The sequence below is a fragment of the Tachypleus tridentatus genome, chromosome 2 (assembly GCF_004210375.1).
Source record: "Tachypleus tridentatus isolate NWPU-2018 chromosome 2, ASM421037v1, whole genome shotgun sequence".
Taxonomy (NCBI): domain Eukaryota; kingdom Metazoa; phylum Arthropoda; class Merostomata; order Xiphosura; family Limulidae; genus Tachypleus; species Tachypleus tridentatus.
The window spans coordinates 154,781,857-154,797,105 of record NC_134826.1 but is presented as its reverse complement, the minus strand read 5'-3'; the positions used below and the strand labels follow the sequence as shown (position 1 = coordinate 154,797,105).

The window sequence follows — 15,249 nt, the reverse complement described above, 5'->3', positions numbered from 1 at the left end:
ATAATTGTCGAATTATCGAAAGTCAATGAAATACGAGAGCTATGTACTATATATAAAACACGTATTTGTGTTTATAAAGTTATAGAAGAAAGTAGTCCACTACCTTGTTTAACAGGAAGAAGGAAAATATCTTTGTGGAACTTTTGATAACGCGCAGCATAGACATCGTATATACAGATAAACTGTGTTGAACTATTGACTGCAAGCTACACAATAAACATTCTGTTTTTAAATTTGATTTTCACAACTGAAATTCGAGGTTCAATTGTTCGTAGGGAACACAGTAGATAGCGCTGTGTGGCTTGGTATAAAACAGACAAATGAAGTAATTTATAAGAAATTTGCTGTTTATATTTGATAGGCCTAAATTAACCTTTTCAGTTGGCTTTCCTAGAGTTTGTTTTCACAAATACGGAAGTTCTACACACAGACTATATGTTTCAGATGTTTGCCTGTACATAATTATTTATGTAGTGTGGGTCTGTCTGTCCTTAGACCTGCACAAACGTGATTTTTACCAATACGATGCTCACCATTACTAAGATAGATTCTGTAGCGCTGAATATTCGGCTCTTGATTGGTTCTGTGGTCTCGTGTGTCATGCGTGATAGGCTGTTCACGAACGTGGTTTGAAATAGTAGCTAATAACAATAAGTTATAGACGTCAAGGGTGTGTCTTATTCCTCTGACGTTAGGTTTTGTTATTTTAGTTTTTTATAACTCTGTAGTTCTCTCTCCTTGTTGTTATAATGCAGCTGTCTTACACGTTGTCCAAAAAGCCTTTGACTTAGAAATCGTTGTGTGTAAAACGCTAAATGAGAAGAAATACCCCATATGGAAGTCAATAAGAATATTACACTTTTTATTGTTAATGTCGTCAAATAAAGACTCCCAACCTCCAAACTAGATATACCATGTGAATATCTACTACCAAGATAATGTAAATAACCTTGTTCACAGCTTCCTCTCAGCATCTGTATCAATCAACATGGTATTTATCTTACCTCCAATTCTATCCATACTTCATTCTCATCAGAAACCCTTCTAGAACGTATGAAGAGAGGTCTTAGCCCTTGAATATTCATGGGGAAATCTCCCATACCTAACTTCCGGACTTTAGACTTTTGTTTAACACCTCCGAGGTGACCGTTATTCCAATTGTGACAAAGTCAAGACACGGATGACTGTTTACTTTTATGTTTCGTGGCTTCACACATTCTGCTACAATACTATCACGTATTACTGAAAGTATCTAAAAATTACCAAAGCCTACTTGGTTCTGTTTTAAAAAAAACTGAATGATAACAAATGTAACATATATTTTGAAGTACTTGGCACAGAATAAGCGGTCAATACACAGTTTCACAAACATGTTGCTGGCATAGACAGAGGAAGTGAGTGAGGTACTGAGGGCATGTCTACCTTCAGTAGTGAAGTGACCGATTTAACCATCAGTTGCTCCTCTAACGTTGAATTCAATGATCAAGTTTAAAATAGCAAATGATGTGCCCCCGGTAGTCGAACCCCTCCCCCCAAAAATAAACTTGTATATTTAGGTAACAGTCTATGGCTACAGATCACACCTGTTTATAATTTAGTTTGGGCCAACTATGAGACGTCTGGTCAATCAGTTCTATTCTCCTTTATTGTATGCCGACTGCCAGACGTCTGCCAGACACACAGAGGAATGAAACCTATAGAACAACATTGGAGGGAGGGTAGCGTGAGCAACAATCATCCAGTTCATTCCGAAGTAGTGTTCGGGTCCCAGATGCTTCTCCACACTCTTATGCTGGAAGGTGTTCACGACCCACAGGGCGAGGTTCAGAATGATGAGGAACGTGATAAGCTCTCTTCCTGGCTTCCGGTAAACCAGGTCGTTAGTGTTAGAGCAACGACGAAGACCGTCGCTAACAAACACAGTCTGCCAGCTGATCTGGACCATGGTCAGTATGTTGAGGACGAGTCTCACGTAGTTCCTATTGTGACCTTCTGCCCAAATTGACAGTATCCCGTTGATGAAGTAAAACGGCAAGGGTAGAAACATCAATAGGTCGTCTAGGAACGTAATTGGATGTCGGTTGATGTTCAGTTTCCTGATCTGGTAATGAACCAGAAGGAGAGAAACTGTTCCTAAAATGATTAATATCACCTCTTGACTCGTGTAGATATTAACTCCAATATGAACGTGTTTCTCACTTGTGATCGCCACAAAGAAAACTATCACTGTTACTATGGTAACGAACATCAGAAATAAACCCAGAAAGAGTCCTTTATTGGCGGAATGGCAGTCCACACTCAGAACAAGGTTACTTTCAAAGTGGACGTCATTCCCTTCTTCCACGTTCACCTTGTGAGTAAAATGCTGCGGTTGGGCGTGGATGTGGTCCTTACCTATATTTTGCCATACAATAAACCAAACTCCCGCTAAAAGCAAGTTGTACTCGATAGTGAAAGGGTAGAGGTACGGAACGGCACGCAGTGAAAAGGGCGACAGAACAAAGTTCACTCCGAAACATTCCCTGCTGCTACTGTCAAAGGTACCTAAAAATAAGGAATCAATCGATGTTATATTGTAGTGTTTAGCAATACAATAAACGTGTGTAACAAACAAGTCAGTACATACATGTTATGAAGAAACTATCGATGTTATATTATAGCGTTTAACAACACAACAAACGTGTGTAACAAACAAGTCAGTACATACATTTTATGATGAAACTATAGATGTTATAGTGCAGTGTTTAACAACACAACAAACGTGTGTAACAAAGAATTCAGTAGATACATTTTATGATGAAACTATAGATGTTATATTGCAGTGTTTAACAACACAACAAACGTGTGTAACAAAGAATTCAGTACATACATGTTATGAAGAAACTATCGATGTTATATTGCAGTGTTTAACAACACAACAAACGTATGTAACAAACAAGTCAGTACATGTTATGAAGAAACTATAGATGTTATATTGCAGTGTTTAACAACACAACAAACGTGTGTAACAAAGAATTCAGTACATACATTTTATGATGAAACTATAGATGTTATATTGCAGTGTTTAACAACACAACAAACGTGTGTAACAAACAAGTCAGTACACACATGTTATGAAGAAACTATCGATGTTATATTGTAGTGTTTAACAATGTCACAAGTCCATGTAAACCATGAATAATTTGTCATGAGACAATGCAAACCATAAATGTATTTGTGACACGTCCATGAAAACCACGATGTATTTGTCACAAGTTCATGTAAACCATGCAGTATTTGTCATGAGTCCATGTACACCATGCAGTATTTGTCAGGAGTTCATATGAATAAGGAAGGATGTACTCACTAGTTTTTGTCAGGAGTTCATATCAATAAGGAAGTATGTACTTCTAGTATTTGTCAGGAGTTCATGTGAATAAGGAAGGATGTAATCACTATTTTTTGTCAGGAGTTCATGTGAATAAGGAAGGATGTATTCACTAGTTTTTGTCAAGAGTTCATATGAATAAGAAAGGATGTACTCACTAGTTTTTGTCAGGAGTTCATATGAATAAGGAAGGATGTACTCACTATTTTTTGTCAGGAGTTCATATGAATAAGGAAGGATGTACTCACTAGTATTTGTCAGGAGTTCATATGAATAAGGAAGGATGTACTCACTAGTTTCTACTCCAGTTTCATTTCTGTCTGATCCGTTGCTCGAAGTTTTATGACAATAATCATGCAGGGCATCCTCAACTATAGTGCTAAACCAAAAGTACAAGGAGGTGGCGATCAAATGCATCAAACCAAATCTTGATAAAGGTTTCATTCTGTTGATTATAACCTGCAACATCCAGAAAACAAAATGTTATGTAAGGTAGGAAAACATTAACTATCTAAACAACACGAACTATAACTATCTGTTGATTATAACCTGCAATATCCAGAAAACAAAATGTTATGTAAGGAAGGAAAACATTAACTATCTAAACAACACGAACTATAACTATCTGTTGATTATAACCTGCAACATCCAGAAAACAAAATGTTATGTAAGGAAGGAAAACATTAACTATCTAAACAACACGAACTATAACTATCTGTTGATTATAACCTGCAACATCCAGAAAACAAAATGTTATGTAAGGAAGGAAAACATTAACTATCTAAACAACACGAACTATAACTATCTGTTGATTATAACCTGCAATATCCAGAAAACAAAATGTTATGTAAGGAAGGAAAACATTAACTATCTAAACAACACGAACTATAACTATCTGTTGATTATAACCTGCAACATCCAGAAAACAAAATGTTATGTAAGGAAGGAAAACATTAACTATCTAAACAACACGAACTATAACTATCTGTTGATTATAACCTGCAACATCCAGAAAACCAAATGTTATGTAAGGAAGGAAAACATTAACTATCTAAACAACACGAACTATAACAATCTGTTGATTATAACCTGCAACATCCAGAAAACCAAATGTTATGTAAGGAAGGAAAACATTAACTATCTAAACAACACGAACTATAACTATCTAAAGAACACGAACTACAACTATCTAAACAACACGAACTATAACAATCCAAACAACACGAACTATAACAATACAAACAACACGAACTATAACTATCTAAACAACACGAACTATAACAATCTAAACAACACGAACTATAACTATCTAAACAACACGAACTATAACTATCTAAACAATACAAACATTAACTATCTAAACAACACGAACTATAACTATCTAAAGAACACGAACTACAACTATCTAAACAACATGAACTATAACAAAACAAACAACACAAACTATAACTATCTAAACAACACGAAACATAACTATCTAAACAACATGATCTACAAAAATCTAAACAAGAAGAACTACAACAATCAAAAGAAGAAGAACTATAACAATTTAAACGAAAAGATCTATAAAATCTACACAAAAAGAACCATAACAATCTAAACAAGAACTAGAACAATAAAAAGAAGAATAACTATATCAGTTTAAACAAGAATAACTATAGTAATCTAACCAAGAATAACTATAGTAATCTAAACAAGAATAACTATAGTAATATAAACAAGAACTACAACAATCAAAACAAGAATTATAGCAATTTAAACAAGAACTACAACAATCAAAACAAGAGCTAATGCAATTTAAACAAGAAACTACAACAATCAAAACAAGAGCTATAGCAATTTAAACAAGAACTACAACAATCAAAACAAGAACTATAGCAATTTAAACAAGAACTACAAAAATCAAAACAAGAACTATAGCAATTTAAACAAGAACTACAACAATCAAAACAAGAACTATAGCAATTTAAGCAAGAACTACAACAATCAAAACAAGAACTATAGCAATTTAAACAAGAACTACAACAATCAAAACAAGAGCTATAGCAATTTAAACAAGAACTACAACAATCAAAACAAGAACTATAGCAATTTAAACAAGAACTACAACAATCAAAACAAGAACTATATCAATTTAAACAAGAACTACAACAATAAAAAAAGAGCTGTAACAATTTAAACAAGAGCTACAACAATCAAAACAAGAACTATATCAATTTAAACAAGAACTACAACAATCAAAACAAGAGCTGTAACAATTTAAACAAGAAGAACTATAACAATTTAAACTACACAAACTATAACTGTATAAATAACACGAAATATAATTATCTAAACAACACGAACTATAACTGAAATAATACGGTAATTCAAGATATCTAAAGAAGACGAACTATATTTTTATTAGAATCTACAGTTGTTGGAGTATGTAAGATTAGTTTTCATAAGAGGTACTATGTTACGACCACTTGGTTAGTTATATGTTTGTTATATTTTTTGACATCAGTTGTTGGTAAGTTTGCCATATTTTCCAACATATCTGTTGTCTAGATGGTAAAAACAACTTACATTTGCGTATTTGAAGCAGATGAACAGTTGATAAAATGAGTAGACTGGAACGACTACATGGAGTACAATGGCTGCTATGTCAACACACTCGTTCTTGTGATTTACAGTGAAGACTATTTGTTGGCCCAACTGTAATCCCTCGTAAATCAAGTTCCCGAAACAAAATGCTGAAAGAAAAGTTTTATGTAATAATTGTGCACAAAAAATAGTATGTAGGTAGAATTGTAAATACCCAGAAGTTGAATGTTGTAAAAAAAATATTAATATCTGTGATGGGCTTGTTATAAGAAACCCATTACGCAAGAAAACTCGTGAAATTGGTTATCTTTGTGAAATAATCACAGTGTATTATGGAAAGGATGGTAAGCTGGAGGAAAAACCCATAACTTATCTGATACGAGTCCAATCACGTGATTGGATTCGATACCACTGATTTTGTGTTTTGTAGATTAAATTATTTCTTTAATGTTATTAATATGCACCATATATTTATTTCATCGAAGAGGAACCAAAGGCCGCCTGAAGGGTCATGTGTTCTAACCACTCATACCATTATACAGTGTTGTGTTATTTGTCAGTGAATCAATAAACACTAAATTGACGTCACACATAAGACACCGAACTTTTCGATTTGTATTCTATTAAGTCAGTGAAATATACGTATACCATAACTCACGAAAATAATTATACACACTGTAACACAGCATGACATACGAACTGTAAAATAATTATACACACTGTAACACAGCATGACATACGAACTGTAAAAGAGTTATACACATTGTAACACAGCATGACATACGAACTGTAAAAGAGTTACACACACTGTAACACAGCATGACATACGAACTGTAAAAGAGTTATACACACTGTAACACAGCATGACGTACGAACTATAAAGAGTTATACACCGTAACACAGCATGACATACGAACTGTAAAAGAGTTATACACATTGTAACACAGCATGACATACGAACTGTAAAAGAGTTATACACACTGTAACACAGCATGACGTACGAACTGTAAAAGAGTTATACACACTGTAACACAGCATGACGTACGAACTGTAAAAGAGTTATACACACTGTAACACAGTATGACATACGAACTGTAAAAGCAAGAAATAATAATATTTGTTACTTTTTATTTTAGTTTACTTACTGTTCAAACCGAACACTGCTTTAGTTTACCAAGTTCTATTTATGTTGTATATTATTTTGTACTTATAACAAGGTGTACGACTTTAGGACTAAAAGTATGGAAGTTGTAAAAATCAACTGTCGTGCTTTTATTTTGTAGAGTTTTGTGCGCATGTGTATAATTCGTATCTGAAACCCGTACTTATTTTATTCTGCGCTATGTGTTAGTCCTTCACAAATGAAGTTGTGAACAGTGAACAGTGAACAGTGACTATTAATGTACTTATTTTATTCTGCGCTATGTGTTAGTTCTTCAGCGTGTAGAGCATCGCAAATGAAGTTGTGAACAGTGAACAGTGAACAGTGACTATTAATGCAATTTTTTATAGTTCTGTGGATATAAACAAGGTTTGTTTTGAATTTCACACAAAGCTACTCGAGGGCTATCTGCGCTAGCCGTCCCTAATTTAGCAGTGTAAGACTAGAGGAGAGACAGCTAGTCATCACCACCCACCGCAAACTCTTGGGCTATTCTTTTACCAATGAATAGTGGGATTGGCTGTCACATTATAACGCCCTCACGGCTGAAAGGACGAGCATGTTTGGTGCGACCGGGATTCGAACCCGCGACCCTCAAATTACGAGTCGAACGCCTTAACACACTTGGCCATACCAGGCCGGTAAACAAGGTAGTATCATTATATCTCAATGGAAATTTCAATAAGCGCCTAAAAATCGACAGTTAAGCCTAAAGTTTGAATACACTTCTTACGCGAACATGAATTTTCTTCTGTTATAATCTACCGCTGTTAGTCTTGTGATTTTGTTCATATTACCGAAGTAATTCTCTTCGAAAGTTAATACTATGAGCATCATAATTTTGCATGCGTGTAGAACAATGCATGTTAAACGTCGATCAGTTTAGTACTCGAATACATGTAAAACTATCTGTACCATTAGCCAATAGCAACATCGGGTTTCCACGGTGAGGTAGCAGACATACACGTATGGATTGACAGATCGATACACATTGTTTTTAAAATTAAATATATTTAACTGTTTCTTTAAGTATTTTTGTTATGGATTAAGTACATGGCAAACTAAGGTTTTTAGGCCTACCTGCCATTCCTATCTTCAAATAGAAACTACCACCGTGACGACCTTTAAGAAACCGGTAAGAAGGTCTCACCATGTTTGGCCCGATATCAAACATCGTATTACAAACGGCTTGTGTCGTTTGACTCGTACGTTCCATGGCTTCTTGCAAGGCTTCATTTTTCTCGTTCACCAAACGTAGAGCGTGATTTTTATAGCGTTGAAGGTCGATGTGGAACAGTAGTAGCCACAAAAAGCCCATAGTAGCTACAACGATGCTAAAAATCTGCGAAAAATTATATTTATTTATGCTGACACTTCTGTTACATACTTCAAAACAGCTTTCTGTTAATATATGATGAGTTATGTAGGAAGCGTAAAAATCCTAGAATTCTGGGTCGTACTTTCAAAAAACAAACTACACAAATCTTGTTTGATCTGGTCGCTGACCTGGTCATCTCAAACTACCATTTTACTTCTTGACCCCAAGCTCTCGACGACCACTTTGAAATTTAAACAATTATTAATGATCTATTATCTATACCTTAGCTGATGTTATTTAACGTGAGATTAGTTCAGGAAAACTAAATAATAAAAGTTAATTGTATGTAATTTTACTGTACTAGAGTATTACATGAAACAAGTTTGAATTTTAATTGTATGTAGTTTTACTGTATTAGAGTATTACATGAAACAAGTTTAAGTTTTAATTGTATGTAGTTTTACTGTACCAGAGTATTACATGAAACAAGTTTAAGTTTTAATTGTATGTAGTTTTACTGTACCAGAGTATTACATGAAACAGGTTTAAGTTTTAATTGTATGTAGTTTTACTGTAGTAGAGTATTACATGAAACAAGTTTAAGTTTTAATTGTATGTAGTTTTACTGTACTAGAGTATTACATGAAACAAGTTTAAGGTTTAATTGTATGTAGTTTTACTGTAGTAGAGTATTACATGAAACAAGTTTAAGTTTTAATTGTATGTAGTTTTACTGTAGTAGAGTATTACATGAAACAAGTTTAAGTTTTAATTGTATGTAATTTTACTGTATTAGAGTATTACACGAAACAAGTCCAAGTTTTAAATTCTGTATTATTCTCACCTCAGTCGTATACCTCTTTGTAACTTTTTGATCTGTCATAGTGATAACGCCACCTAGTGTCACCAAGAATACAGCATAAATGATGCTTAGTAACACTGAAAATGTTTTCCTGAAAAATATGACAAAAATGTATAATGATTATAACAAAACAAAACCTGTTTTGATTTCAATATAAAAAAAAATGAAAATAAACGTATTTCGTTTCATCGACGATGTTTCGAATAAAAAATATTTCGTATATGAAGATTTGACAAATAGTTACTACAATTATAACTTTCTGGACTAGAAAATAATATTTGTTTAAGGCAAAGATACTATAAGTTTTTACTGTAAGCCCTTATCTCCTCTGTGACTTGACCTATTTTTCCTAAAATAATAGAGTGAAAGAGTAGCAGTTATGTCCGATCAGATCAGACGTCCACTTTTGCACTCTAGCAAGGGCTTAGAAAGACTTACTAAACATCCTTCCGTCCACTTCTGCACTTTAGGAAGGGCTTAGAAAGACTTACTAAACATCCTCCCGATATAGATATATCAAATTATGAGTTGCTAAAACAGCATACTATTATGTATTGCTTTTATGAAGCACAAAAACAATGAACACATTTAAATTGAAAATATTTTTTACTTCATATCAGTGACATGAATGTGTGGTCCCCAGTATTACACCTGGAAACCACAACATGAAGTGTTAAGATAACATGTTTAATAAAGAACAGTCACAACAGAAATAGTTAATAAAGAATGTTTTAATAAACAACAGCCACGACATGAAGGGTTAACACAACATGTTTTAATAAACAACCACAACATGGAAGGTTAACATAACATGTTTTAATAACCAACAGCCACAACATAAAGAGTTAACACAACATGTTTTAATAAACAACAGCCACAACATGAAGAGTTAACATAACATGTTTTAATAAACAACCACAACATGAAAGGTTAACATAACATGTTTTAATAAACAACAGCCACAACATGAAGAGTTAACACAACATTTTTAATAAACAACCACAACATGAAAGGTTAACATAACATGTTTTAATAAACAACAGCCACAACATGAAGAGTTAACATAACATGTTTTAATAAACAACCACAACATGAAAGGTTAACATAACATGTCTGAATAAACAACAGTCACAACATGATGGATTAACGTAATATGTTTTAATAAACAGTATCCACGAAATTAAGGGTTAACATAGCATGTTTTAATAAACAATGACCACAACATCAAGGGTTAACATAACATGTTTTAATAAACAGTAACCGCAACATCAAGGGTTAACATAATATGTTTTGAAAAGCAAAAAAAACCCATAAACACGAGTTGAAGGTTTAAATAACAATTTTGATGTTCGATTTTCATTGGCCGATATGCACATGTACTAATTTTGGTATGCATGTGAAGTTTTTCAGAATTTTCACATAGAGATATGAAAGTTACGTTCTCAGGACTTATCATACAAATGTAAGAAAGTTTTAAGTTTTGCCATATAAAGATGCGAACGTTTTGGAGGGTTGTCATATAAAGATGTGAACTTTTTGTGTTTTATCACATAAAATATGAACGTTATGAGGCTTGTCATATAAAGATGTGAAAGTTTTGTAGGCTTGTCATATGGAAATACAAATGTTTCGGGACTTGTCATATAACGATACCAATGTTTTGGGGCCTCTCATATTGAGATGTGAAAGATTTGGGGGGCTTGTCATATTAAGATGTAAAAGTTTTGGGGGTTTATTTCATTAAAGTGAGTGTTTTTGGGTTACACATAAAATAGTAAACAATGGTTTTACCAATAACGTTCAGGATAATAACATACTTCATATGTGCAGCTTCCAGTTTTCTCGATGAGCCAGAGTCCATCATTAAGTGAGAACAAGAAACGCTGTCAGCCTGAAGAAGGTCATGCCGATCTCGAAGAGCGACCTGTCTTCTACTGATGGCTGGAGTGCCTGTGGAAAAAAAACTCTGAGCACTTGTGATGGTTAAGATGCTGTCTTCAGTTGGGTCAACTCGGATTGGAATGCTATTGGTATCATAACCGCCTACACTCTTGTTTTCTGTCGTCTGATTGGAACCCTCGGAGGACATCTGGTTCGATTCCATGGTGGACACACAGTTTGAGTGATGGTTGCACTGTTTGTCTGTTTCCACACTTCTTTCACCTATTAGCTAAATAAAACAAAATTGGTTACGATAATATTAATGATAGCTTGGAATGAAAACAACAACAACAAAGATATTACGGATTTGGTTTGTTTTGAATTTCGCCCAAAGACAAACGAGGGCTATTTGCGCTATCTGTGCCTAATTTAGCAATATAAGAGTAGAGGGAAAGAAACCAGTCATAACCACCCACCGTCAACTCTTGGACTACTCTTTTAGCAACGAATAATGGCATTGGCTGCACATTATATCGCCTCCACGGCTGAAAGAGCGAGTATGTTTGATGGGACAAGGATTCGAATCAGCGTCCCTCAGATTGCTAGTCGAGCGCCCTAACCACCAAAAGAGGTAGTCTTGTGGAGGTTGTTGTTGTTCATATTGTTTTAGAATAGAATCTTAAAGGAAATCGTTGTTTTAACAGTGACAAAATGACAGAAAACATTTGAAAGAATATACCTATATATATATATTATCCTTTATGAATTAAAACTGTTAATGTTAAGTCTAACACATAAACGAAATTTTAAACTTTACATGAAATGTTATTCAATCAAACGCTTTTTAGTGTGATTAATTCCTTTCAATACAACGTGAATATACAGGAGATGTTAACCAAAAATGTGGTGTTGTTAAAAAAATATTTGATGTTTATCCAATGGGTCTCACATTGGAACGACGTTTCAACTCTAGAAATAAGTATTATGAACATAACAATTTCGTTAGGTGCTGCAGAATGACTAGGTACTATAAATATATCGTGTACACTTTCCAACAAAGGAAACTGAAACTATACATAATGCAACGGATCTTTCTTAACGGTTAGAGTCCACCATCCCGATCACAGAATCATTTTACACAAACAAACACCCAGTTCCAAATGCACGCGTGACAAATATTGACTGTAATATCTTATATCCTACATTAACATATTCACTGAAGTCTCCTATATCTTACATTAATATGTTAACTGTAGTCTCCTATATTCCACATTAACATATTCACTGAAGTCTCCTATATTTTACATTAACATTTTCACCGAAGTCTCTTATATCTTACATTAACATGTTTACTGAAATCTCCTATATCTTACATTAACATGTTCACTGTTGTCTCCTATATCTTACATTAACATGTTCACTGTTGTCTCCTATATCTTACATTAACATGTTAACTGTAGTCTCCTATATTCCACATTAACATATTTTTATGAACGTATAACAGCGTGTTTTGATGCTGAATATTTATAATCCTGTTTCCTAAAAATATTTTTTGATCAGTGTTAAGAGATATCCATGAAGATGATATTTACAATGCCAGTAAACTAAGAGACCTGCCCTACGTTTTATCTCACTGGTACATAAGTAACATTTATAAAACCTATGTCACAGTGTAACACTTATTTAGTCTCACTCAACTAGAAAGTGTGCTGAAAACAAAATATTTCCGGTTAATTATAAAAAAAGTCAATAGATGGCTGAAGAGCACAATGAGCATAGTCATAAAAGACGTATTATTTCAGTTAGGTTAATCTGAGTTATTGTCATGAACGAACGTTATAAATGCTGTAGTAACACAGCTGTCAGTTTTCTGGAAAATATTACACTCAAGACAGAAATTTGATATCTGAAATTGCAACAGGCTTCAAGATTCTAATATTAAAATAGCAGAATTTGTCCATATGATAGTCGTTATGAACAGACCACTAAATTTCATCAACATCCGATCATTTTAACTTAGTTATGGAGAAAAATAGTGTAAACAAATCAGTCATCTTAACTAAGTTATGAAGAAAACAAAGTGTGAATAAATCGGTCATTTAAACTAAGTTATGAAGAAAACATAGTGTGAACAAATCGGTCATTTAAACTAAGTTATGGAGAAAACATAGTGTGAATAAATCGGTCATTTAAACTAAGTTATGAAGAAAACATAGTGTGAATAAATCGGTCATTTAAACTAAGTTATGGAGAAAACATAGTGTGAATAAATCGGTCATTTAAACTAAGTTATGGAGAAAACATAGTGTGAAGAAATCGGTCATTTCAACTAAGTTATAGAGAAAACATAGTGTGAAGAAATCGGTCATTTAAACTAAGTTATAGAGAAAACATAGTGTGAAGAAATCGGTCATTTCAACTAAGTTATGGAGAAAACATAGTGTGAAGAGATCGGTCATTTCAACTAAGTTATAGAGAAAACATAGTGTGAATAAATCGGTCATTTAAACTAAGTTATAGAGAAAACATAGTGTGAAGAAATCGGTCATTTCAACTAAGTTATAGAGAAAACATAGTGTGAATAAATCGGTCATTTTAACTAAGTTATAGAGAAAACATAGTGTGAATAAATCGGTCATTTTAACTAAGTTATAGAGAAAACATAGTGTGAATAAATCGGTCATTTAAACTAAGTTATAGAGAAAACATAGTGTGAACAAATCGGTCATTTAAACTAAGTTATAGAGAAAACATAGTGTGAACAAATCGATCATTTAAACTAAGTTATAGAGAAAACATAGTGTGAATAAATCGGTCATTTCAACTTAGTTATAGAGAAAACATAGTGTGAATAAATCGGTCATTTCAACTAAGTTATAGAGAAAACATAGTGTGAATAAATCGGTCATTTTAACTAAGTTATAGAGAAAACATAGTGTGAATAAATCGGTCATTTTAACTAAGTTATAGAGAAAACATAGTGTGAAGAAATCGGTCATTTAAACTAAGTTATAGAGAAAACATAGTGTGAACAAATCGGTCATTTCAACTTAGTTATGGAGAAAACATCGTGTGAACAAATCGGTCATTTTATCTTAGATATGGAGAAAACATCGTGTGAACAAATCGGTCCACTTGTTATCAGATAGGGAATTTTTTTATTTTTGTGATCTCGATGTTTAATTTCTTCTTTCCTAACTAATATCTTCTAAGTTACATTATAATCCAAATGTGTGCCAACTTTCGTTCAAATCTATTCAGCCGGCAAACACAAAAGAAAGACACTCACAGTTAGTAACAGTATTGTGCAAAAGATGGCAGGGCTAGATAATAATAACATCATAAACTTTTCTAACCTGGGGTGTGTTTTATTATAGAAAAGTCACGTTGGACTATCTGCTATGTCTACACAGGGGAATCAAACTCCTGATTTTAGCACTGTAAGTCCAAAGACTTACCCCTACCCCACCTGGAAACATTTTTAAAAATTAAATTCAAGTAGTTGTAATATTATTAATAATATATTTTATCACTATAGCAATGGAAAAACTAAATGTATTCTCATCCTTCAGCTAATAAAATAAATCCGTTATTTACTCAAACAAGTTGCATGGAAAAAAAGTTTCTGTCATGGAAATTGTAATTTAAGACTAAAATAGTGACGTATGAAGAAAACACTTTACATGTGAATAGCATTAAAGTTACTATACATGGAACAGCCATACAATAATTTGGTATGTACAAAAAACAAGCAAAGTTGTAAATATATGTAAAGATATAATATTAAATAGCCGCCGCTAGGACAGCGGCAAGTCTTCGAATTTACAACGCTAAAATTAGAGGTTCGATTCCACTCAGTGAATACAGAAGATAAATTAATGTGCCTTTGCTATAAAAACACATACACATAATGTTGAATAACCAAGTTAAACAAAATGCAAAGATAACTGGGGTACACTCATCATTCCTTTTTACACATTTTAGTAATAGTTTATGTGACTTAGTTGGGGTAAACATGGCCCTCCTTTTAATACATGTTGCTACTAGCGCCTCTTGTGCTAGAACTCCAAATT

At 33.4% G+C, this 15,249-nt stretch overlaps 1 protein-coding gene across 5 annotated transcripts in view; it reads right to left on the bottom strand.

Annotated features, from left to right (window-relative positions):
- Positions 1–231: 231 nt before the first annotated feature.
- LOC143245413 (proton channel OtopLc-like) overlaps positions 232–15,249 on the bottom strand; it is a 49,611-nt gene continuing 34,593 nt past the window's right edge. For 4 of the 5 annotated variants that reach the window (XM_076491736.1, XM_076491734.1, XM_076491737.1 and 1 more), the window contains 6 exons: positions 11,113–11,465; positions 9,278–9,386; positions 8,196–8,457; positions 5,936–6,102; positions 3,661–3,826; positions 232–2,544 (listed from right to left, as the gene is read on the bottom strand). In XM_076491736.1, coding sequence (XP_076347851.1) covers positions 1,634–2,544; positions 3,661–3,826; positions 5,936–6,102; positions 8,196–8,457; positions 9,278–9,386; positions 11,113–11,399 — 1,902 coding nt within the window. In that variant the 5' untranslated portion in view covers positions 11,400–11,465 and the 3' untranslated portion in view covers positions 232–1,633. Of the gene's footprint in view, positions 2,545–3,660; positions 3,827–5,935; positions 6,103–8,195; positions 8,458–9,277; positions 9,387–11,112; positions 11,466–14,532; positions 14,630–15,249 lie in introns of those variants that run through there. The other variant, XM_076491738.1, reaches the window with a different exon arrangement.